The sequence below is a fragment of the Indicator indicator genome, chromosome 10, assembly GCF_027791375.1.
Source record: "Indicator indicator isolate 239-I01 chromosome 10, UM_Iind_1.1, whole genome shotgun sequence".
In the NCBI taxonomy this organism is placed as follows: Eukaryota; Metazoa; Chordata; class Aves; order Piciformes; family Indicatoridae; genus Indicator; species Indicator indicator.
This window is the reverse complement of record NC_072019.1, coordinates 682,813-706,115: the sequence shown is the minus strand read 5'-3', so window position 1 is coordinate 706,115 and position 23,303 is coordinate 682,813. Positions and strand designations below refer to the sequence as shown.

The 23,303-nt window shown below is 46.9% G+C and overlaps 1 protein-coding gene across 1 annotated transcript in view; it reads left to right on the top strand.

Moving 5' to 3' along the window:
* Positions 1–23,303, top strand: part of NOTCH2 (notch receptor 2) — a 103,876-nt gene that overhangs the window by 71,084 nt on the left and 9,489 nt on the right. Inside the window, exons 21-33 of the mRNA XM_054384186.1 lie at positions 2,178–2,406; positions 5,681–5,882; positions 8,965–9,118; positions 10,470–10,654; positions 11,488–11,620; positions 12,853–13,098; positions 15,057–15,169; positions 16,116–16,645; positions 17,776–18,123; positions 18,800–18,942; positions 19,767–19,977; positions 20,943–21,039; positions 21,444–21,612. Of these exons, the coding sequence (XP_054240161.1) occupies positions 2,178–2,406; positions 5,681–5,882; positions 8,965–9,118; positions 10,470–10,654; positions 11,488–11,620; positions 12,853–13,098; positions 15,057–15,169; positions 16,116–16,645; positions 17,776–18,123; positions 18,800–18,942; positions 19,767–19,977; positions 20,943–21,039; positions 21,444–21,612 (2,760 nt within the window). The remainder of the gene's footprint in view (positions 1–2,177; positions 2,407–5,680; positions 5,883–8,964; positions 9,119–10,469; positions 10,655–11,487; positions 11,621–12,852; positions 13,099–15,056; positions 15,170–16,115; positions 16,646–17,775; positions 18,124–18,799; positions 18,943–19,766; positions 19,978–20,942; positions 21,040–21,443; positions 21,613–23,303) is intronic.

Sequence of the window (23,303 nt, the reverse complement as noted above, 5' to 3'; positions counted from 1 at the left end):
AGTGTTCTGAGAACTGTGAGATTCATCCCTTGTTGTCCACCTTGTGAACTGGAGCTCATACAACTTTTAACTGACCATAATCAGATGAGTTTAAGGAGAAAATTAATTTCATTTCCAGACATTGGAGCTTGGGGTGTCTTGGAAAGAACCTTCTTTTATCTGGGGGCTTTTACAAAGTGGATTGATCCTGGTAGCTATTAAAAATGGTGCTTTACAGCAGTGCTTTGTCTGAAATAGAGATCTTTAGACACAGCCTGGATATATTCCTGTGTGACCTCCCCTGAGGGGTCCTGGTTTGCAGCGAGGGTTGGACTCAGATCTCTGGAGGTCCCTTCCAACCCCTAACATTCTGTGATTCTGTTAGGCAGCACACCCATGAGGTTGAAGAAGTACTTCAGTTTACTGCTACAGCTGATTTCGTTTTAGCAAAACAAAACCCTTCCACAGTCAGAGCCAAGTGTCTTTAATCTGTGAAGCAAACAAACCCTCCGACAACAAGAACCTCTTTGAAGAGTTGATACTCAGCTCTCCTGTTTCTGTCAGCAAATGTGTGGAACAGAAAATTAATGCCCAGCTTTTGGCTTCACTCATAAATGGCTGGCTGCCACAGACACAACACTGCAGAGCTGCTGGGGTCCTGCTTGGAATGTGCTTTTGCTCTGCAGCAGTCAGGTGACCTTTAAATGCATGCAGGTGTGTCTCATACACATTTTTGTCATCTGAGCATATTTCTCAGTCAGCAGATGAGCTTTCACATCTGTTTTTTTCATTCACCAGTGAACAGAATGATCCTGTACTCATGGTGAACTGCAGGCTGTTGGTGGAGTCCTTTTTGATTTTCAAGTTTTTGTTTTAGTAGTACTTTAAGATTAAAAAAAAAAACCAACCACAACCCTGCTTTGTAACCTTTTATTCATCCTTCTTTCTGTCTCTCCTTTTCTTTCCCCCTCCCAGTTTCCCTCCCTGCCTTTATATACATAGCTTTTTGGTCTAGGGAGAGCAGAGTAGAAAAGGAATCTGGCTTCAGAGGCAGTTTCCATCAGAGCAATGTGGGCCTTAAATCCAAAAGTGGAAGGAGCAAAGCAGGAAGAAACTGCTGAATGACAGAGATCTTTCAGGCAGATTGGTACTTGTGGAAGTATACAGCAGTAGGAAGTGGCTTTGACTACAAAAATGGTGATGCACAAGTAGCAAGACCATGGCAGGGACAAAGAAAACATCAAGGAAAGCATAGGTGAGGAGATTTCAGGGTGTGAATGGATTTGTGAGCTCAGCTGAGCTGCCAGCCAGCCTTTCCCCAGTCATCCTTTCATAGTAGGAAAAAAGGGCTCAGTAACTGGTAAGTGCTCATATGTGTGCTCATGTACATATTTGATTTGACTGCACTGCTTTCATGCTTCAAACTAAGCACCCAAGTTCTCTCATGTGTTGAGCCGTGTCTGGGAAAGAGAGCAGGCCAAGTTCTCTTACAAATAAGACGTGATCAGGAGAGAGAAAACGTTTGCTGTGACATCCATATTGTCTTTGTCAGTAGGCTTTTGTCAAAAAAGAGTAGTCTGAATTTTAAACCAAGAGCCTTTGGGTCTGGTTTTGTTGATTTTTGGTTGAACAAACCCCAGCAGAGAAACTTTTAGGCCCCAAAGCTTGGTTTTGATCCACGTCTTCTTGTGAATTCATTCTTAATGCAACAAGTGACAGGACAAGAGGCAATGGCCTCAAGCTATGCTGGAAGAGGTTCAGGCTGGATTTTAGGAAAAATTTCTTCCTGAAAGGGTTCTCAGGCACTGGCCCAGGCTGCCCAGGGAGATGGTGGAGTCCCCATCCCTGGAGGGGTTTAAAATCCACATGGATATGGTACTGAGGAACGTGTTTTGTGGCAGTGGGCTCAGCAGCAGTGGTGGGACTGTGAGCTCTGGGTGAGTGGTTGGACTGGATGGTCTCAAAGGTCTCTTCCAATCCTCAACAGTTCCATGATTAATAATGCTTTAATAATGCTTTGCAGTTTTCTGTGCCCTAAAGCAGCTCAGAAGAACTTGTCACTAGCCTGTCATGCTCTGGGCTGGGTGATGGTTTGTTGTTTGTTTGTTTGTTTGTTTGTTTTCCCCAAAAGCTGCTCCTGTAGACCTGGCCTTTGGCTGTTCCCCATTTTAACCCTTGCTGTAATGCTTCTGTCGTAGATCCCTGCCAAAATGGAGCTTCCTGTGTGGATGGGATAAACTCTTTCTCATGCATCTGCCTGCCTGGATTTCATGGAGATAAATGTCAGACAGATACCAATGAATGTCTGAGTGAGCCATGCAGGAATGGAGGCACCTGCACCCACTATGTCAACAGCTACACCTGCAAGTGTCAGCCTGGCTTTGGGGGAACCAACTGTGAGAACAACATCGATGAATGCACTGAGAGGTGAGAGAGCTCCACTCTGCTGCTGCTGCTGCTGCACTAAGGAGCCACACAATGTGCTGGAGCCAGTGCAGAGGAGGGCAAGGAAGGGCCTGGAGAATAAATCTTTGTAAAAAGCAACTGAAGGAGCTGGGGATAGTTAGTTTGGAAAAGAGGAGGCTGAGGGGAGACCTCATTGCTGTCTATAACTACCTGAAAGGGCATTGTAGAGAGGCTGCTGCTGGTCTCTTCTCCCAGGTAATTAGTGATAGAACAAGAGGGAATGGCCTCAAGGTGCCACTGGGTAGGGTTAGACTGGACAGTAGGAAACATTTTTTCATGGCAAGTGTGGTCAGGGATTGGAATGTGCTGCCCAGGGAGGTGGTGGAGTCCCCAAGCCTGGCTGTGTTTCAAGGTGGTTTGGATGTGGTGCTTGGGGCTATGGTTTAGGGGTGACCCTTGTAGTAGAGTTCTGGGTTGGACTTGGTGATCCTGAAGGTCTTTTCCAATCTGAATGATTCTGTGTTTCTGTGATTCTGTAAGATGTGCTCATGGCTTGAAGTCAGTCCTCCTCAGAAGCAGTTTTTCATGATGCCTTTTGTCACTGAGCCATACTGGTGATTCACCCAGGGGGAACTTGCTTACCTGGTGCAGGATGCCAGCTGAAAGAGTTGCCTGGCAGAGTTGGTTTTCAGTTTGCATGAGCTGTGAGAAGCTGCTGTGGTTTTACACCAGACAGAAGGTGGGATTTGCCCCTTCAGAGTAAATAATCATACTTGAATTTGGAAGTGAGTGAAAATCATGTTTACAAAAATAGATTAAACACAGAAGTAAAGGTAATAAACATATAAATACATATAATCCTACAAAAGCCCAGACCCCCTGGACCTTTTATTTCCAATAGCATTAGTTCTACACCTACAACAGAAGTTTAGTTCCATTGTAGCAGGAATACAGCAGCATTACTAAGCATTGTAGCAGGAATACAGCAGCTAAGACAGTAACAGATGTTAGCTTATTAAAATGTAAATAAAGTTTTTGTAAGATTATTAGCATATAGAGGTGGGGAAATACTTAATTGATTGCAAACAATTCCTGTGTTGAGAAATACCAAAGCTGCAGAAATGGAAGTGATGGCCAACTCTTAAGCAGGAAATAAAATCAATTAGCCCTGAGTTAAGTTATTAACAGCAAATAAGATGAAGAAGCAACCAGGAGGAATACTAAATCCACAAATTCTGTACTGGGAAGGTTTAACCATCAGAGGTCTTCTAATGCTTACAAATTGGATGTGGTTTAGCAGCCACTGAGATAAAACCTGAGGTCCTTCTAAGGGGGAGGTGTGGAACTGAGTTAAGATGCTCAACAGCTGGCCCCTGTACAAATGGTTCACTTGATAGTTTTAAAAGCTCTCTGAGAGTTAACTCTGTGTGTATCCATCATCTGCCTGCATGTTTATCTTAAGCTTTGTTAGGATTGAGGTAAGTTAAGTTCAGATTCCCTCAGAGGGAAACAATTTCTCCTAAAGCTTGAAATGGTTAAAAGAAAAATAAACAAACAGTCTCTTCTTGTCTAGTTACCAGAGAGAGCTAAGGTGCCTCATGCAAAGCTCTGGTAGTCTCATGATTCTCATGCATCTTCTGCACACAAAGAAAAGATCTTTCCTGCCTTTTTTTAAAAATTGCTTTTGTGGGGGAGGAAGCATTTTACCATCTTTTGCTTAAGAACAGGCTTGTGTCACTGAGGAGGGTGTGTTTAATTTGCACAACAGTTGTTTAATGAAGTGAATGCTGCTGGCTGTCTTAGCAGAGTGCCTGCTTCTTCCTTGAGGTTCATCCTGTTTTTGTTTTCCTTATCAGTCAGGACAGGAACCAGTCCTGCAGGTATGAATGAGGGATGTAGCAATTTTCAACGCTCTGCCAAGCCAAACCAGTCACACCTCAACCAAAATTTACTGAGCTATACTTAAGAGCTCCGTGATGGTTGGCTAATTTGAATTCAGTTCAAATCCTTCTCCTGTGTCGTGTGAGAAGCTGCCTGTGAGAGAGTGCTGTCATCTTCTGGAGACCAGTACCCAACTGCAGCAAAACTGCCAGCTCTTCTGGCTCCTCTTCCTTGTTTTGCCACCAGCGTACACAGCAGCTTCTGCTCCCTGTAGAGCAGAATTCAACCCACGAGGCAGGGGAACGTCCCTGATGAATAGGTTAACGTTGCCATCTCTGCTGTAATCTCAGTCAGAATTTAGATGCTTAGAGCTCCCACTGGAAGCTTAGGGAGGTGAGTCAGTGGCTCAGTGGAAGTACCCTTTGACAGTGCACAAGACAGATAACAAGCATGAGTTTGTTTTGTGTACAAACTGATTATCTCGAGTCTGATCTGGGGTTGTTTTCAGAGGAGCAGGAGTTTCCTGGCAGGCATTTCTTTGGAAAGCAAGAGGAATCCATTTTGCATAAGGTATAACTTCTCCTAACTTTCCCAGTCACTTCTCTGTAGGGACACCTAATCTGGCAGAATTTCTTATGATCAGAAGATCTGGGGGGGGAGTGGGGAGGGGTATTTCCTTTGATCTGAATTCTGCCAGGGCGTGTATGAGTAGTTTTACAAATGAAGGTTGTAAAATTCTCATGAGAAGGGGAGGAAGGGGTTTAGCAATACCAATACTTTCACATAATTTCAGTGAAAAGCCTGCTTGTGTTTTGCATGTTAGACGAACTTTTTCCTTGAGAAAAGATATTTGTGACTGCTTTGAAGCTTCAAAAAAATAGGCAGAGGGTTTTGTTTCTCATCTTTTGTCATACAATTGCAATTTATAATCAAATTGGTAGAAAATTTATCAGTGTGAGCAAGCCCCACGCCTAGCTGGTGCAGGACTGTTTGTGATCACATTGAAGCTGGGAAGATTTCATGAAATAAGTTACTTCCATCACTAATGAATCATCTAAACCCTGCCTTACTTTCTTTGCCTGCTGAGGTGGAAGGCAGTCAGCTGGAATCATAGAATCACAGAACGGCCTGGGTTGGAAGAGACCTCCAAAGGTCATCCAGTCCCAATCCCCTCTGCAGTCAGCAGGGGCATCTTCCACTGGATCAGGCTGCCCTGTGGAGACTTACCCTGAATATCTTTGAATCCTCTTGAGCTGCTGTTACCTGATCTGTGCTTCCTCAGCAGGCACTCAGCAGTGGCCAAGAGGTTCTGTAATCTGGTTTGCTCTCTCATTCCAGTAATGTTTACACGCTCCTTTGGCTGGGAGCTAATTGTAGTTTGTCTCAGCTTACCTTTGTTCTCACTCTCTTGCAGCTCCTGTTTCAATGGAGGTACTTGTGTGGATGGGATCAATTCCTTCACCTGCCAGTGTCCAGTGGGATTTACTGGACCCTTCTGCCTGACAGAAATTAATGAGTGTGATTCCCGTCCTTGCCTGAACAAAGGCTCCTGCGTGGACAGCCTGGGCACGTATCGGTGTATCTGTCCCCTGGGTTATACTGGGAAAAACTGCCAGGTGGGTGATGTGTCCTTGCCCATTTTGCACCAGGGCACTGTGGTTTCAACTGTCCAACAGCAGAAATGTCTGGGTTAGATGGGAGGTAGCAAACGTGGCAAGCTCTTGCTCCTCCAGCTCTGATAAGAGGTGGTTGGCCTGGTAGCCCCAGGAAAAAATAAGTGCAGTGCCTCTGTTTGACAGATCAGGTGTCCCTGTTCAGAACTCTGGAAATCAAATCTGTTTGCAAGGAGGAGGAAAATGCTTGGTTGTGAGGACAGGTGTCACTGGAACTTTCTACATTAGTTTTCTTCTTAAATGAAAACCAGCTGCTAGCTTGGAAAATGGCTGCATTCCATCTGAAGCATAAAATTGTCCTGATGGAAGGCAGTCTTGCACTAAAAGGGGGCCAAACACATACAAAACTAGGAGCAGAGTATTAGTCTTGATTAGTAGGACCTGATTTAATTGTTTATTTTTTACAGGGAGCTGTACTTATTCTGTGTTGATTGTAGAATTATGGTTTTTTTCCTAAGAAGCCAAAAAACTGTTTTTGGGCAGTAACTGAGGTGGCTGTCCTGGGCATGTCCTCAATAAAGAGCTGTGGCCTTGCTTGCAGACTTAAGTTCAGTTTTGCACAGCTGAGCACAGAAGCTGCAAACCCAGATTGTAAACAACTGATTATTTCACAGAATATTTCGCAGAATAGATCTGGTTGGAAGAGACGTCCAAGCTCATCCAGTCCAACCTTTGACCCAGCACTGAAGGGCTAACACCAAACCATGTCCCTGAGCACCAGCTCCACACCTGCTTGGACACCCCCAGGGATGGTGACTCCAGCACTGCCCTGGACAGAACATCCCAAAGTTTTATAACCCCTTCAGTGAAGAAATATTTCCTAATATCCCACCTAAACCTCTCCTGGTGCAGCCTGAAACCATTTCCTCTGGTCCTATCCCTTGCCACCAAGGAGCAGAGGCTGCCCCCTCCTCACTTAAACCTCCCTTCAGGGAGTCACAAAGAGTGATGAGGTCTCATCACTCAGCCTCCTCTTCTCCAGCCTGAACAACCCCAGGTCCCTCAGCCCCTCCTGTTAGCCCAGGTGCTCCAGGCACTTCATGAGCCTCGCTGCCCTTCTCTGGACACGCTCCATCCCCTCAATGTCCTTGAGGGGCTCAGAACTGAACACAATACTTGAGATGTGGCCTCACCAGTGCTGAGTACAGGGGAATGATCACCTTAAAAACTTTAAACTTGGCATATTGCAGTGGAAACAATGCTGAATTAATTTTTCCTGTTGGAGTTTTTCTTATTATAATATTGCTTATCAAAACAAGAAGAACGATTTGAGACTATTTTTAGCTTTGGAGCAGTAAGCACAGTCTGGGCTTCCTCCTGCAGCAGATCGAGTGCTGCCATCAAAACAACATAAAACCATGCACTGGTTAAACTGCTGGAGAACACTGCAGTTCTGTAGGAGTTTTGCAGCTGTCTTTGGTGCCACTGTGTCTTTGTAGAGCAGTGGCTGTTTGAAGCAGCCCTTCCGTGGTGCGGGGGGAGGTGCTTTCCCAGAAGTGTGTTGCTCCACGTTAAATTGCCAGGTCTGCTTTTAGGTATTGCTAATGGAGGAAGTGAATGCAAAGTAATGAAGTGATCCAAAAAGGCAACCCCCTCTGCTACCCTAATTATGCATTCTGGGCACACCACTTAAACCTCATCGGGAGAATTAGCATCGAGAGTGGTCGTAAAGTACTGTGGAGTTTGGTAGTTCCTCTTCTGTTATGTTTGCTTTGTTTTTACTGGAGAAAAGGATTAATATTCCTATCCCCAGATTAAATGTTGTGGATTCTCAGAGAGTCTGCTTTATGTTCAGAGAAGCTTAATTGTCATGAGTATTACTCATTTTTATATGAGGAATCAGAACTTTCTAAATCTGTCAGTGCTATTCAGAGCTGTATCGGGAAGATTTATAGATTACAGCCACACTGTAGTTCTTGTTTAAGTGGTAAACTGGCTTGACCTAATTAGCAAAGCTAAACAAGCAGCACAAAATTAGGGCAATGATTCATAAGTTATAGAATTTGCATGTAAAACAGTCAGCCACTCATTACAGATGCAGAAGCAAGAGGCTTGGTGTTTTTTCTTCTTCACGCTCAACTACATGTGATAAAACTTAATTCCAAGTTTCTTTCTGCCTGCCTGTGAAAGCACAGATTTTTCTGCTTTAATCTTTGTGAGGAGACAGTTTGCATCTGAAAAGCTGGACTTTCTGCAAGTGAAATTCCATTCTGCAGCCAAAACTCAGTACCACTCTCTTTAAAAACCTCATCCTTCCCTCAAGTCAGCTTGAAATCCATCAGATGGCTGTACTGCTTTGAAGGCTAAGTGCTCAAAAAGGAAATGATGGTTAGTGGCTGGTTTATGTTAGGTCAGACAGAGTTATTTTGGGTCTTCACTTTCATCTGATGATTTACTGTGTTTTAGTCTCTTTATTTGGAAGCACTATATATAAGGAATCAAGACAAACAGTATGCTTTGATCCATCTTCTGTTCATAAAATAGTTGTGAAGTTTCTCTTGACTCTCAGAAGACAGGAGAGCTCAGGGAGACCATACCAGAGCAAATGGGGCCAAGTGCAGATGTGGTGAGCTGATGACAAGAAAAGAAAAGTGAAGATCAAAATGTGGAACATACCTGGCACCCTCAAAAAGCAGTGAAGATGGTGGGGTGGGGGCAGGGAGTTTGGGTGGGAAGAAAAAAGTCACCTGGTGATAGCTGGAAGCCTCCTACTAGAACTAGAAGCTTAGTCTGAGCCAAAGATCCTTCTATGTAGCAAGGTGTGAGCAGCAGCTTACTCCTGAAATGGTGCTGCCACCTGGAGTTTGTGTCTCTGTACATCTGCACTTTCCTAGGCATGTGTGAGCCCTTGGGACTGTTGGGGCAGCAGCTTTGCTTAGACTTGGGAAGTTCTGTCCCTTTTCCCCAGTGCCTCGTGGAACCAGATTTGCAGAGCTGCCTTGCTTTGCTTCTTGAGCTTGTACTCAAAGTCCTGTTTCCTGCTGCACTTGCCATACCTCATGTTGTGGTTTTTTTTCCTCTCCAGACTCTTATGGATCTATGCAGCAAGTCTCCTTGTAAGAATAAAGGCACTTGTGACCAGAAGGGAGCCCAGACTCGCTGTATCTGTCCGTCTGGCTGGACTGGTGCTTACTGTGATGTCCCCAATGTCTCCTGTCAAGTGGCAGCTTCACAAAGGGGTAAATGAGCATCCTCTGTGCTTTACCATTTCCCCATGCATCACAAACCTCTGCCTCCTTTCCCCATACACCTGTGAACACAGCATGCACTGCAAATCCCAGAGAGCTTTGCCTCTAGGTTTTTGATCATGGTCACTTCTAAGCTAAAAAGCTCCACAGGATTGTATTTGGGAGTCAAGGTTCTTTGATTCTCCCTGGTGTAGGAAGCTAGCTGCTACCATAAAAATATTAGGAAAGAAGAATTAAATATTTTATGATGTCTCAGTATTTCAGGAGTGCTGGCTCACATGAGCTGCCTTTTTGGAAAAACATATCAGCTGTTTATGCCTTTCTGCTGAGTGCCAGGCAGGCCAGGTTTGAAATGTCTTGTCCTTATACAAGAAAGGCAGCTTGTAGTTCATGATGTTTGTAAGCACCTCTGCAGAGAACACTGGCTGCTCAATGCACTCTTTAGTTATAGGTAATAGCATGCCCCTCCTCCCCCCACAGTCATAATTTCCTGCTTCTGAGTTACGTGTGAAATACTTGGTTTGTAAGGGAATTTCTTCCTGGGAGATAGCTTGAAGCTCAGGCCAATGGGAAGTGTCATGGCATGTCTGGAGAGGAGAAGGCTCCGAGGAGACCTCATTGTGGCCTTCCAGTATCTGAAGGGGGCTACAAGAAAGCTGGGGAGGGACTTGTTAGGGTGTCAGGGAGTGATAGGACTGGGGGAATGGAACAAAACTAGAAATGGGTAGATTCAGATTGGATGTTAGGAAGAAATTCTTCATCATGAGGGTGGTGAGACACTGGAAGAAGTTGCCCAGGGAGGTGGTGGAAGCCTCATCCCTGGAGGTTTTTGCAGCCAGGCTGGATGTGGCTGTGAGCAACCTGCTGTAGTGTGAGGTGTCCCTGCCCATGGCAGGGGGTTGGTACTGGATGATCCTTGAGGTCCCTTCCAACCCTGACAATTCTATGATTCTATGATTTTCAATCCAGGAAATCTAAAGAAGCAGATGCAGGGCCAAAGGAGAAGGGTGTCAAGCTCCCATACTTTTTGCAATCATTCTAGGTGCAAACATTGAACCTTTGCACTGCAACAGCAGTGCTTCAGATGTGTATTTGCCGGCCAGTGGTAAAATAATGCAGCAACACAGGTACTCCATGGCAGCGTTGGTGCTGGTCATCCAAAGGGGACATGGCAGTGAGTTTAGTTGGAAGCCAGTTGTGATGCTGCCCCACTGTAATTTAGACATTTCTGAGTTTCAGCTTTGCAGTTCCCTGGGTCTAGCCATGGTGACTCCTGGCTGAGCTGCCAGCACGGGTGGCACGTGTTTTACACAGCTGCTCACTTTATTTCACTTTGTTCCAGGTGTCACAGTGGACCAGTTGTGCCAACACTCTGGTCATTGCCTCAATGTTGGAAACACACACCACTGTCAGTGCCAGGTGGGTTACACTGGCAGTTACTGTGAGGTGCAGCTGAATGAGTGTGACTCCAGCCCCTGCCAGAACGGTGCCACCTGCCGGGATCACCTGGGTGGATACCAGTGTGAGGTAACTTGTGATGGTTTAGTAGGAACAGGTCTGAATGTTTGGAACATTGCAATGCAAACGAATCAAGAGAGATCAGAAACACATGCAAGTGGTAGAATAGCTTCAAAAAGGGGATAAAAGCAGCCTGCACCTGGAAAGCATCTTTAATTTAGCTGGAGCAGCAGCAGTGCTCCCGAGAGGCTTTTAAGGCTGGATTAGAGGTGTGATCCTAAGGAGGTGTGGTTGCTGATCATTTGAACTCCTTACCTCTTTGGAGATGGAGTACTTCTCTTGAATTATTTTTTTGCCCCAGGTGTAGTTTTTATTACAATATGTTAGGCAGAATGCATTCCAGAAATGTTGTGTTCTCTCTGTGGGATGGGCAATGTATCCATTGCCTCTCTGGGTGGGAGATGCCTTCCACTGCTTTCTCTTTCCTGCAGCTGATGCACAGAGCAGTGTAGATCATGAGATTATGGTATATCAGTCTTCCTAGGCTCTTCAGAATGGTTACAACCCCTTGGAAGCTCGTGCCCAGAATGGGGGGAGTATGAGTTTTATATAAACCTTAGGTCAAAACTACTAAGCCAGTGTCAGGATTGTAGGGCTGTGTTTTGCAGGAATGAAGTCACTCTAATTCCAACATGCAGTGTGCTACTGAGTAGTTCCACGGTCAAGTTGTGCACCGAAGCTGGCTGGCTGCACAGCCCTTGCAATCACTTGCAGTTGTGCAGCTGCAAAGGCAGCCCCAGTCTGTCCCACTGAGGTCTTGCTTTGTCTCTTTAGCCTTTCTCAGATGTCTGCTGATGTATCTGTTAGGAGCAGATTATTCACGCTTGTTTTTGTGCTGGCAGTGCGTGCCTGGATACCAAGGTGTCAACTGCGAATATGAAGTGAATGAGTGCCAGTTTCAGCCCTGCCAGAACGGAGGGACATGTATAGACCTCGTCAGTCATTTCAAGTGCTCCTGTCCACCAGGAACTCGGGGTATGAAGCTCGGCAATTAACTGAACATTGCAAGAGTGAATCTTCCGACCGCTGGTTTCGTGAGGCAGAGTCTGAAGGGAGTGCATTATTTGCTTTGAGGAATGTTCCCAAAGTTCACCAAATCCCTTGGGATACATATTTTCTCTTTAAAAATAAATGCTGCTTCTGTTTTTTAGTTCTTCTTCTTTTAATGGAATAGGTCATGACAGTGTCCTCTGGGAATGTATGATCCATCTTTGGCGACGGGGATGGACAAGTTCACCATTAAGATCTCTCCCAATGCTGTTGGTTTTGATAGAGTAAACAGAAGGTTTCCTTTGGGATGCTGTGAAACAGACAATTGATAGGACGAGAGGAAATGGCCTTAAGTTGCACTAAGGGAGATTTGAATTTGACATTAGGAAAAATTTCATGAAAAGGGTTGTCAAGCCCTGGAACAGGCTGCTCAGAGAAGTAGTGGAGTCCCCATCCCTGGAGCACTTGCAAAGATGTGTAGATGTGGCACCTGGGGGCACAGATTAGTGGTGCAGTTGGCAGTGCTGGGTTAAAAGAGACTCAATGATCTTAAAGATCTTTTCCAACCTAAACAATTTTGTGATCCTATGAATATACAGAAAACTTACTTAGTTCTTGCATCATTTCCAACGTCCTTTAATTGTTTCAATTTTGACCCTGCGTTGTCCTTTGTCCTGGAGTCTTGGGGAAAAAAGGTTCAGTGCCTGTAGGTTAGTTTTAAGCTATTGAAGTTTACTGTAGGTCCCCAGAAGCCAAATGGCAGGAATGGCACACTGGCCAGTTATCTGTGATTTATCACACTTGCTTTCCTGTTTCTTGTTGCTTGTTTTAATGGTGGTGCTAGAGATGCTCTTTGCAGGGGTTCCAGGGTTGGCAGCCAGTTGGGAAGCTCAGTGCAGGACTGTCAGCTGTGTTGAGTCACAGGGCTAAATTGAGTGCATCTTTGGGGTTTTGGGTTTTGTCTTGTTTTTGTGTTTTTTAATGGTGCCTTTAATTGAAGTGAAGCGTGACAGCCACTAAATACCAGCGTGGCCTGGATCTAAAGCACGTGCCCCCTAGGCCGGCTGTTGTGCATGGGATATGGGTTGGCTTGAGCTGGGATCTTTACCTGTGTTCGTCTGGGACGGTGTGACATGATCATGAAACCTGGCCAGCAATGTGGGGAAGGTGTCCGTAGCACTGCCTGCTCAGCCTGCCCGTGTCTGCTGTCCCCACAGGCCGCCTGTGCGAAGAGAACGTGGACGACTGCGCACCGGAGCCGGGGGCGCCGCGCTGCTTCAACGGGGGGCAGTGCCTGGACCAGATCGGGGGCTACAGCTGCCTGTGCCTGCCGGGCTTCGCCGGCGAGCGCTGCGAGGGAGACATCAACGAGTGCCTCTCGAACCCCTGTAACCCTCGTGGGAGCCTGGACTGCGTCCAGCTGATCAACGACTATATATGTGTCTGCCGTAGTGCCTTCACTGGTGAGTGGTGGTAAACGTTCCTCCAGCTTCGGAGCAGGATCTTGGGAGATGGCCATTCCTTCCCTTTCTGGCAGTCAGCTTGTCTAGCTGCTTCCCTGTACGATGTGTGGTTCTTTCCCTACAGCATGGCTCAGGTTTTAAGCCATTTTTAAAAGTCTTCTAAGAGATTTGGCTTCCAGAGCTGTCTCAAAAGAACCTCCTGAGACACTGGGTTGCCAGGATATTTTTCCTGCAGTACTTTTCTCTCCTTCATAATTCCACATTTCTAATATTGGACGTGTAACTGTTCACATAAGCAGCCTCTCCATGACTTTTTCTTTTGCAAGGCAGCATAAGAATTTCCCCTGTAAATCAGTGCCATAGTATCCATAATTAGCTTTTGGCCTCCTTTCCTACTCCTGGCTCCCTTTCTGCTTTGCATTGGTGAGGTGGCCAGGATGGGATACTCTATGCACAGACAGACTGTGCATTCCTAGCTTAGTGATGTGATCCTTCCACAGTCCAGCTTTGAATCACAGCTTTGCAAGAATTTCACACTGTGCAAACTTATGTCTCACTCTTTCTAGATGTCTTTTAGTATTGCTGCTATTCTGCTTTCTGCCTCCCACTGGGCATAAATTTGGGCTAATAGTCTCCAGATGTGTCTTAACTTTCAATTTTCAGGCTTCCATGTCACTTTAACTTATGTATTCAGTTTTCCTCCATTAGAACCTTTGACTTTCCCAGCTTACCAGTGACCTTCTTTGCATGCCTTACCAGTAGTTTTTATCCGTTTTTTTCTCTTAAAATGTAAAGATGCTGTAATTTTCCACTAAATTTGGGATTGTCAGATGCAAAGAAATCTTAAAGTTGTACATCTGAAGAATTCACACAGAAGTTTTTGAATGCATTACCTAAACTGACAAAAGAAGTTCCTCAGTGAGCCTCATACGAAGGCAGTGGAGCCAGGCCAGCTACTGGGATGCTGGTGAAGACCATCAGATAGGCTTAGATATAAACCTATCTGCTAAGCTTGCTCTTGCGAATTATGCCTCATGTTGCTTCTGGCTCTCGTGAAAGGGTTGCTAGAACTTGCAGCATAGGGAGTTCAGACCTGCTGCAGCCTAGGAGGAGCAGGGAGAGCTTCTGTCTCAGACATGAAGTCTGTCTGGAAATGTTAGGCATGGAGGGGGAGCGAGCTTCTTCCTTGAGCTCTTGATCTTCTGTGCATTCCACATTGACCCTCCTGCCTGGGAGGGAATGGGGTGGCTTTGCTGTGGTTCCTGACTGACAGAATGCCAGCACTCTGTGGGCCATCCTGCCCTGTCTGCTCCTGTCTGCAAGCAGTCAGTCTTGGCTGCACATGTGTGGAGACTTCTATTAATGTTTTCCTAGGGGGTCCAGTTCATACTTAGGTCATCCTCATCTTTTTATAGTCTGGTGTCAGAGTTTGACTCTCGAAGCTGCTTCAAATGCTAGTCAGGGCAGTAAGACCTCTGTCTGGCTGATCAGCCTGAGGAGGGTCTGCTGCCTTGTCCTGTTCCTCTTGTTGCATCTGGTCCTGAGGGTGGGTTGTTCACAGTTAGGGTGTGATTTCCCTTTGGACTTATTGAGCTTCTCCCAAAAGGTAAAGAAGGCTTAGGGACCCCCCAGACTGATGTGATACAGCAGCTGCAGCCTTTCTGTCTGGCTGACCTGGGGACTGCAGCAGCAGATTCTGCCCTGGTGCTGGTTTGTGCACATTCTGGAGGCAGAAAAAGCGGGCAGGCTGTCTCCAAATTACACCTCATGGATCCTGCAGGTGTGCCTTCCTCCAGCACTGCTTAGGCAACACCTCGCAGAGCATCTGGAGAAATGTTCCCTACCTGTCTGGAGAGAGAGGGCTCACTGGAGACTCAGTTTGTCTCATTGGGAGTCCACCGTAGAGTGGTGCTTTGTGATGTGCACACACACCGATGGCTCTGCTCTCCTCTGCCCAGGTCGTCACTGTGAGAGTGTCATCGACGTGTGTCCGCGGAAGCCTTGTCAGAACGGAGGGAGCTGCGCCGTTGCCAGCAACATGCCTGAGGGGTTCATCTGCCAGTGTCCCCCGGTAAGCGCTGCACCCTGGGTCTGCACTGCCTGCCTCACCTGCAGGCTTCTCTGACCACACTCTCAGTAGTTTCACTGCTCCACTGCAGATGAAGGTTATCTTTTCTGTGCTGCTTGCAAAGCTGTGTGTCCTTGCACACTCTCTACTCACGTCCTGTGGTGTAGAGCTGGAGATGTCCAGCCTGGAGAAGAGGAGGCTCAAGGGAGGACCTTATTGTTCACTACAACTACGTGAAGGGAGGTTGCAGCCAGGTGGGGATTGATCTCTTCTCCCAGGCAACCAGCAACAGAACAAGATGGTCAGGAGGAAGTTGAGGCTTGATCTTAGAAAGAAGTTCTTCCCAGACAGAGAGATTGGCCATTGGGATGTGCTGCCCAGGGAGGTGGTGGGGTTGAGGTCCCAGGAGGTGTTTAAGAAAAACCTGGATGAGGCACTTAGTGCCATGGTCTGGTTGATTAGATAAGGCTGGGTGATTGGTTGGACTTGGTGATCTTGAAGGTCTCTTCCGACCTGGTTGATTCTGATTTATCTGAGACACCCAGGGCTTCTAGGTGCCTTGGGAGTATGATGCTGCCTGTTGTTACCCCAAGCAGTTGTGCTGTGGAGGCAGGATAGCTGCCTTTTCTGCCTGAAACCTAGAAAATGGAACATTTGGTTTGCTATCCTGTGTTCTCTCTGCTTATTGCAAGATTCCCCTTGTTCATGGCTCTGCAAAATCCACATTTTAAAATGTGGCAGTGTGGCCTCATAAGTTCCCAGTTTATCCCTGAGGCTCGATGTAGAAAATCCTGCAATGAGGCTTGAGGAATCGAGGAGAAGAAAGGGTTTGTGTGTGACACCTTGCCTGAGGCCTTCAGAGTGTCAAAGAGTAAGTTGGTAACCTGCTAATTTTGCCTTTGTTTTTTTGGTTTTTTTGTTTTGTGGTTTTTTTTTTTTTTTGTCATAGGGTTATTCTGGAGCAAAATGTGAGTTCAGCAGCCACAGTACTTGTGGACAAGTGAAATGCAAGAAAGGAGAGCAGTGCATCCAGACATCTTCTGGTCCACGGTGCTATTGCCCCAAGCTGTCTGTGGGAGAGGAATGCCAGACAAACATGGCTTGTGCCAGTGCCCCCTGCCAGAACGGGGGAAGCTGCCACCCTCATTCTCAGCCTCCTTATTATTACTGTCAGTGCCCCGTTCACACCCAAGGCAGCCAGTGTGAGCAGCCTGTAACGTTCAGCCCAGAGCCCCGAGGCTGTCTGGATTCCCATTGTGCAGAGAAAGCAAGAGACGGCTATTGTGATGAGGACTGTAACACTCATGCCTGCCAGTGGGATGGAGGTGACTGCTCCCTGACAATGGAAGATCCTTGGGCCAACTGCTCCTCCTCTCTGCGCTGCTGGATGCTTTTCAATGGGCAGTGTGATGAGTTCTGCAACACACCGGAGTGCCTGTTTGACAACTTTGAATGTCAGCAGAGTAGCAGAACGTGCAAGTAAGGCTTGATCTGAGCTTGGTCTGGTTTCTCTGTGTCACTGCTGCATCTCCTGCTGGTGCTTTCAGTAGTTGGTACGCTGCTTGCCCGCTGCTCCCGTCTCTTCCATTGTTTCTGTTGCTGGTTGTTGCTCTCACTGAAGTTTTGCCATCGAGGAGTGTCTGCTGCTTTGTGTACTTTTCATCTGTTTTGGGAAGAAGTTCTGGAGTTTGTATGCCATGAGCTAAGCTGATAGCCTGAGCAATGGTAATGTGTTACCTACTGATCAGTGTGCCCTGTTTTTTTGTGGAAGTATAAAGCGGAGGCTTTTCACCTTCTACTGGATTTTAATACTACTGCTTCCTGTGCTGTGAATGTCACTCCATACCAGCAATGCCTCTTTTCTATCCTAGCTGTATACCTCTGAATGTGTTTTCCAACTTGTTTGCCATGGCACTTTTTTTTATTCAGCTGTGATAAAGGCTACAGCTTTGCTGGGAGGAATCTTTCTGGTTAAGGCAGGAGGGGTTGCAGCTTGATCTTAGTAAACAGAATAAGCAGTTCTCTTCCACTGGTGCTAGAACTGAAGCACATCTTCTTGGAGTGTTCTGTGCATCCTAATTCCACCCTGCCAGATTGCTAGCATATCCTGGGGTTATGTTTCTTCTCCTTATATCCTGAATGGGTGTTATTTTACCTAAAATGATGAGACCTCATTGCTCCCTACAGCTACCTGAAAGGGGGTTGAAGTGAGGTGTGTGTTGGTCTTTTCCCTTACAAAGACATGATAGGGCAAGAGAGAAAGGCCTCAGGTTGCACCAGGGGATGTTTAGATTGAACATTAGAAGAAAATTCTTCACTGAAAGTGTTCTTCAACACTGGAATAGTCTGCACAGGCAAGTGGAGGTGTTTAAAAAAACACCATCCCTGGAGGCGTTTAAAAAAACGCACAGAAGTGGTGCTAAGGGCCATGGTTTAGCACCAGGCTTGGTAGAGTTAGATAATGGTGGGACTCGATGATCTTAAAGGTCTTTTCCAACCAAGATAATTCTGTGATCAGGAGAGTAAGGCCCTGGCCCCCAGACTGTATAGGGATATAGTGTACAGAATGTGTGTCCCACATGCTGCCTGTGATCCTGTCACTGTTGCAGGTATGACAAGTACTGTGCAGATCACTATGCAGATGGCCGCTGCGACCAGGGCTGTAACAGTGAGGAGTGCGGCTGGGACGGCCTGGACTGTGCTGGCGACAAAGCTGAGAAGCTGGCAGAGGGTACCCTGATCATCGTGGTCCTGATGCCCCCTGACGAGCTGCTGGGGGATGTTCGCAGCTTCTTGCGCACTTTGGGAACTCTGCTGCACACCAACCTGAGGATCAAGCTGGACTCCCAGGGAAACCCCATGGTGTTCCCCTACTATGGGGAGAAGTCGGCAGCACGGAGCCGGCGGTCGCTGGTGGTGGTTCGCAAGCACAGGGAGCTGGAGCAGGAGGTCATTGGGTAAGCAGATGCTCTTGTGCTCCTCTGCCTCTTGCTTGGAGGTACCTGTCTGGGGCATTATGGGTCCAGAGAAAGGCCATGAGGATGATCAGAGGGCTGGAGCACCTCTCCTATGGAGACAGATTGAGAAAGTTTGGGCTATTCGGTGTGGAATAGAGAAGGCTCTGAGGAGACCTTCTTGTGGCCTTCCAGTGTCTGAAGGGGGCTACAGGAAAGCTGGGAAGAAACTTTTTAGGGCATCAGGGAGTGATAGGACTGGGGGGAATGGAACAAAACTACAAGTGGGTAGATTCAGATTGGATGTTAGGAAGAAATTTTTCCCCATGAGGGTGGTGAGAGACTGGAAGAGGTTGCCCAGGGAGGTGGTGGAAGCCTCATCCCTGGAGGGTTTTGCAGCCAGGTTGGATGTGGCTCTGAGCAACCTGATCTATCGTGACGTGTCCCTGCCCATGGCAGGGGAGTTGGAAGTGGATGATACTTGAGGTCCCTTCCAAACCTAACAATTCTATGATTCTAGGATTGTAGCCCTTCTTTTTAAGGGGAGGTGTAGAGCTGTTGCAGCCACCACATTCAGTGATGGGGTGGAATGGCTAACTCTAAGGGCTGTAGTTTCACCAAGCGCTTTGGCAAAAGTTGCTGTCCCTGACTTCTGTGCCGTCTTCCTGTGTTTCTGCAGCACCAGGGTGTTCCTGGAGATTGACAACCGTCAGTGTGCAGAGGATTCAGAGCAATGTTTTCACAACACAGAAGCTGCTGCAGCTCTCTTAGCTGCTCAGGCCATCAAGGGCATGTTGCCCTATCCTTTCGTGTCTGTCCAGAGTAAGTAATTGCAGAGGAGATATTGCCTGGGGTAGGAAGGCAGTCAGCACACTTGGGCTTGCAAAGTTCATGCTCAGATTATTGATCACCACCTTCATATGTCTCACTGTTCAATGTGGCTTCTGGGAGCTGACTTACTCATGCACATTTGCAGAAGTATCTATGTGCACTGTGCTTGTTCTGCTCTTGGGGGACATCTGCTTAGCAAGGCAGGGCAGGTAAGTCTGCAGCCTAGACATCTTAGTCCCTGTAGAAAGGGAATCTCTCATGTGCTGCAGCTGTGCCACACTGCAGTGATGCTGTCTGCACCGCAAACCATTCCTGTTCAAAGCTGTGAATTCAGTGAAAAATGTGCCACTGGAGAGAAGGGAGGAGGGCATTCCTTAGTACACCCCTGGCATTATGTAATCCTGGAGGTTCCTGCTCCCCTCTCCCTTAGTCTGAGGCCCAGCTGCAATCTCATAATAGATTAGTAATATTACTCTTCCTAGTGGGGTTCATAGCCTGATGTAGATCAGCTCTCTCTACACTAATTCATGGTGGCAGTATTCAGCCAGCAGGACTCTTGAGGAAGGAGCAAGATCTTCAGTTCTGCAGCCATGTACTCTAAATGATATTTTGAGGAACTAGACCAAGGGAAGTCAGAAAGGCAGGAAGTATTCTCCCAACAGTTGCAGCATAGCCTAAGCATCTTCTCAAGCTCTAAATGCATCCCAGTGTGGATACAACACATTCCCTGTGGGGGAAGACTGAGTGAGGGAAGAAGACATCCTCAAAGATCATTGTCTCTGTTACACTCCCTCTGCTTGCACTGGAATTTTCAGGTGAGCCCTTGCTACCACCGAAGACCCAGCTGCTCTACCTCCTTGCTGTGGCAGCTCTGATCATCCTCTTGATCCTGCTGCTGGGTGTGATGATGGCAAAGCGCAAGCGCAAGCACGGCTCACTGTGGCTCCCGGAGGGCTTCATTCTGCGCAGGGACCCCAGCAACCATAAGCGCAGAGAGCCGGTCGGGGAAGACGCCGTTGGGCTCAAGTGAGTTTGCACTGGGGCCACTGCCTCTGTGTTTATTCGTGTGGTTTTGAGAACATGGTGTGTCGGTCTTTCATTAAAGGCACTTAACTTCCGTGGGGAAAACTGCCCCTTTAAGCTGGAACTCCTTAGGATTAGAAGATGTTAGGGGTTGGAAGAAGGACCTCAGGAGATCTTTGAGTCCAACCCCCCTGCTAGAGCAGGACCATGAAATCCAGCACAGGTCACACAGGAATGCATCCAGATAGGGTGCAGAAAGTCTCCAGAGAAGGAGACTCCACAACCTCTCTGGGAAGTCTGTTCTGGTGCTCTGTGAGCCTCCCAGTGAAGAAGTTCCTTCTCATGTTGAGGTGGAACCTCCTGTCCTGGAGTTTTCTATCCATTGCCCCTTGTCCTACTCCAGGGTGCAACTAAGCAGAGCCTGTCCCCTCCTTCTTGACCCCCAGCCCTCAGATATTTATAGACATTTATTAAATCCCCTCTCAGTCTTCTCTAAATTCTCTAAATTTTAGTACATCTGTTTTGCACAGAAGAGTTTTAACTGTAATCTATAAAATTCGATCTCCTGGTTACGTTTGGTTTTCTGACACTCCATTCAGTTCAGCAGTTGGGGACTGATTGCATGATTTCCTCCTGGAACAGGTGAGACATTTTTGGGTTGATAGGTGGCAATGAACTTTTAATACCTCCAGCTCAATTCATTAAAGGCAGGGCTTGGAAGGATAGAAAGCTTCAGAAGAAAGATCACGCTTAGGCAGTTTTGACTTTCCACTAAATTAACCAAGTCTGCAGGTCTAAATATATTTAATGCCATTGTTGGCTGCTTGTGATGTCTTATTTCTCAATGCCTCTCTTTGCAAGCCACCAAACTTGCAAGCATCTCATCCTTGGTCTCTGCAGGCTAGTGTAAAAAAGCAGTAGTAGCCCCTGGTCAGTCTGCAAAATGATGTGTTCTCTTTGTTTGCTAGAAATCTGTCTGTCCAGATACCAGAGGGTAATTTGGCAGATTCTGGACCAACCGAACACTGGGCAGGTGATGGTGGACCTCAGCCAAAGAGAGCAAAGGTAAGGAGCTCCAAGACTTGAGTACTTCACACTCACCGCTGAAAGTGCTGGTGAGGACAGCAGCTGCATTAACCTGCAGAGAGAAACCCATACTCAAAACCTTCTTTTGTTTAGGGCTTTGTGAAGTATGACTAATGACATCTGGGGAGCAAATCCTCAGGTTAACACTGCCACCACAGGCCAGTAGAGTAAGCAGGTCACTGCTGCTCCAGTGTCCCAAGCAGAGGTAAACGGAGATCATCAACAGCTTAAAACAAAAAATACCCTCAACCTTCAAAAAACCCCAAAACAAACACAACCCCAAACTAAAAACCTCCAACAACACTAAGAAAGCCCCAAGAAGTTTCTATGTCTTTGGCCACTTGATGAGCATTTTGAAGCAACTGCTTATTTCCTGTGCTCAGGCTGAGGACCAAGCCTTGCTCCCAGAAGGTGATGAGCAGATAGATCAGCGCCAATGGACGCAGCAGCACCTGGAGGCAGCAGACGTCTGTGGGAGCACGTCACTAGCCCTTACACCACCTCAAGCAGATCAAGAAGTGGATGTTCTGGATGTCAATGTCAGAGGGCCAGGTCAGTGCTCTCTGCATCCATAGAATCATAGAATTGTCAGGGTTGGAAGAGACCTCAAGGATTATCCAGTTCCAACCCCCCTGCCATGGGCAGGGACACCTCACACTACAGCAGGTTGCTCACAGCCACATCCAGCCTGGCTGCAAAAACCTCCAGGGATGAGGCTTCCACCACCTCCCTGGGCAACTTCTTCCAGTGTCTTACCAGCCTCATGATGAAGAACTTCTTCCTAACATCCAATCTGAATCTCCCCAATTCTAGTTTTGCTCCATTTCCCCTAGTCCTATCACTCCCTGACACCCAAAAAGTCCCTCCCCAGCTTTCTTGTAGCTCCCTTCAGATACTGGAAAGCCACAATAAGGTCTCCTGGGAGCCTTCTCCTCTCCAGGCTGAACAACCCCAACTCTCTCAGTCTGTCTCCATGTGTTCTGTAAGCCAGCCACTCCCTGGCCTCCCACGGCTGGGAGGGCTAATGCTTGAAAATTATATGGAGTACACAGGAACTTCAGCAGACCCCCTTTGGTACTCAAAGGAAGCTCACATGCACTCTAGAAAAGAAAGCTGGAGAACTTGGGTCATGGTCTGTGGAACATCACTTAACCAGGACTGAAGTAGTTCACTTAGCAAGCACCTGTAGCATCTGCAGGGGTAGGATCTCCTTTGTAACACTGTGTGCCTAAAAGGTATCGTGAGAAAGCTGCTGCAGCAGAAGTTTGTAGTACAGAGTTGTGCTGGGAATAACCTTCCAGCTTCTCCAGCCGGATTGCTGCAGAGACTTTGCTAAGGACCAACTTAGTAGGGTTTCTACCTGAGGTGTCTGTTATCTGGGGTGGAAGGGAGGATGGCTTCTGCCTGAGTAAGATGACTTCTGGCAGACAGTGTATGAGACATCTGTGCTGGAACAGAGCAGCACTGCAGCCAGCTTGTTAATGTTTGGGGGTTTTTATTCACTGATTTATATCCTCAGTATATGATGATCAACTTGTAATCATAACAAGCTGGGAACTTTGAAGGGAACTTCTTTACCATGCACATGTGCACACAGGTTTGTGCTCTATTGGTCTCAGATGACTGAGTGCAGTAACAATGCTCTGCTGCTTTTTCTGAGCTTAGCACTAAGGCTGTGTGGCCTGGGAAGGGACTGGATGGATCTCCTGGTAATGGTGGAGTCCTATGTTCTGAAAGGAGAGAGTTAACCAGAGTTCTGGCTGGGAGAGCTGCAATCCTGGCTCTTGTTCATATTTAGGGAGGTGATCCTGATGATGTAGCTGCAATTGCTTTTTATTGGATTTTGTGGGAATATGTCCATGTAATTTAATGATGCCTGGACCTATTCTCTCTGTTCTCTTCTATTGTTTTTTTTCTGCTCACTGACCCGTTGGCTCTCCTAAATGCACAGCACAGGGAAGGAGGGAATTCTGTGTAAGGAATGTGAGAACATAAACCATCAGTTTCTGCCAAATTTAAGCTTTTCTTTATTTTCCCTATTGAAGCTTCTAGTTGTGTGGCAGAGTAAAAGCTTTCCAATTGCAGGCAGTAGTGTTCTTAACACTTCAGACTGCTTATTTTCACATGCACTCAAAGCTTTATCCAACAGCAGCAATGGAATAATACTGACCTGTGAGTTGCTTTCCTGCCATTCAGATGCAGCTGTGAAGCAAGCAACAGGCTGCTCTAAGTTATCCCCCTCT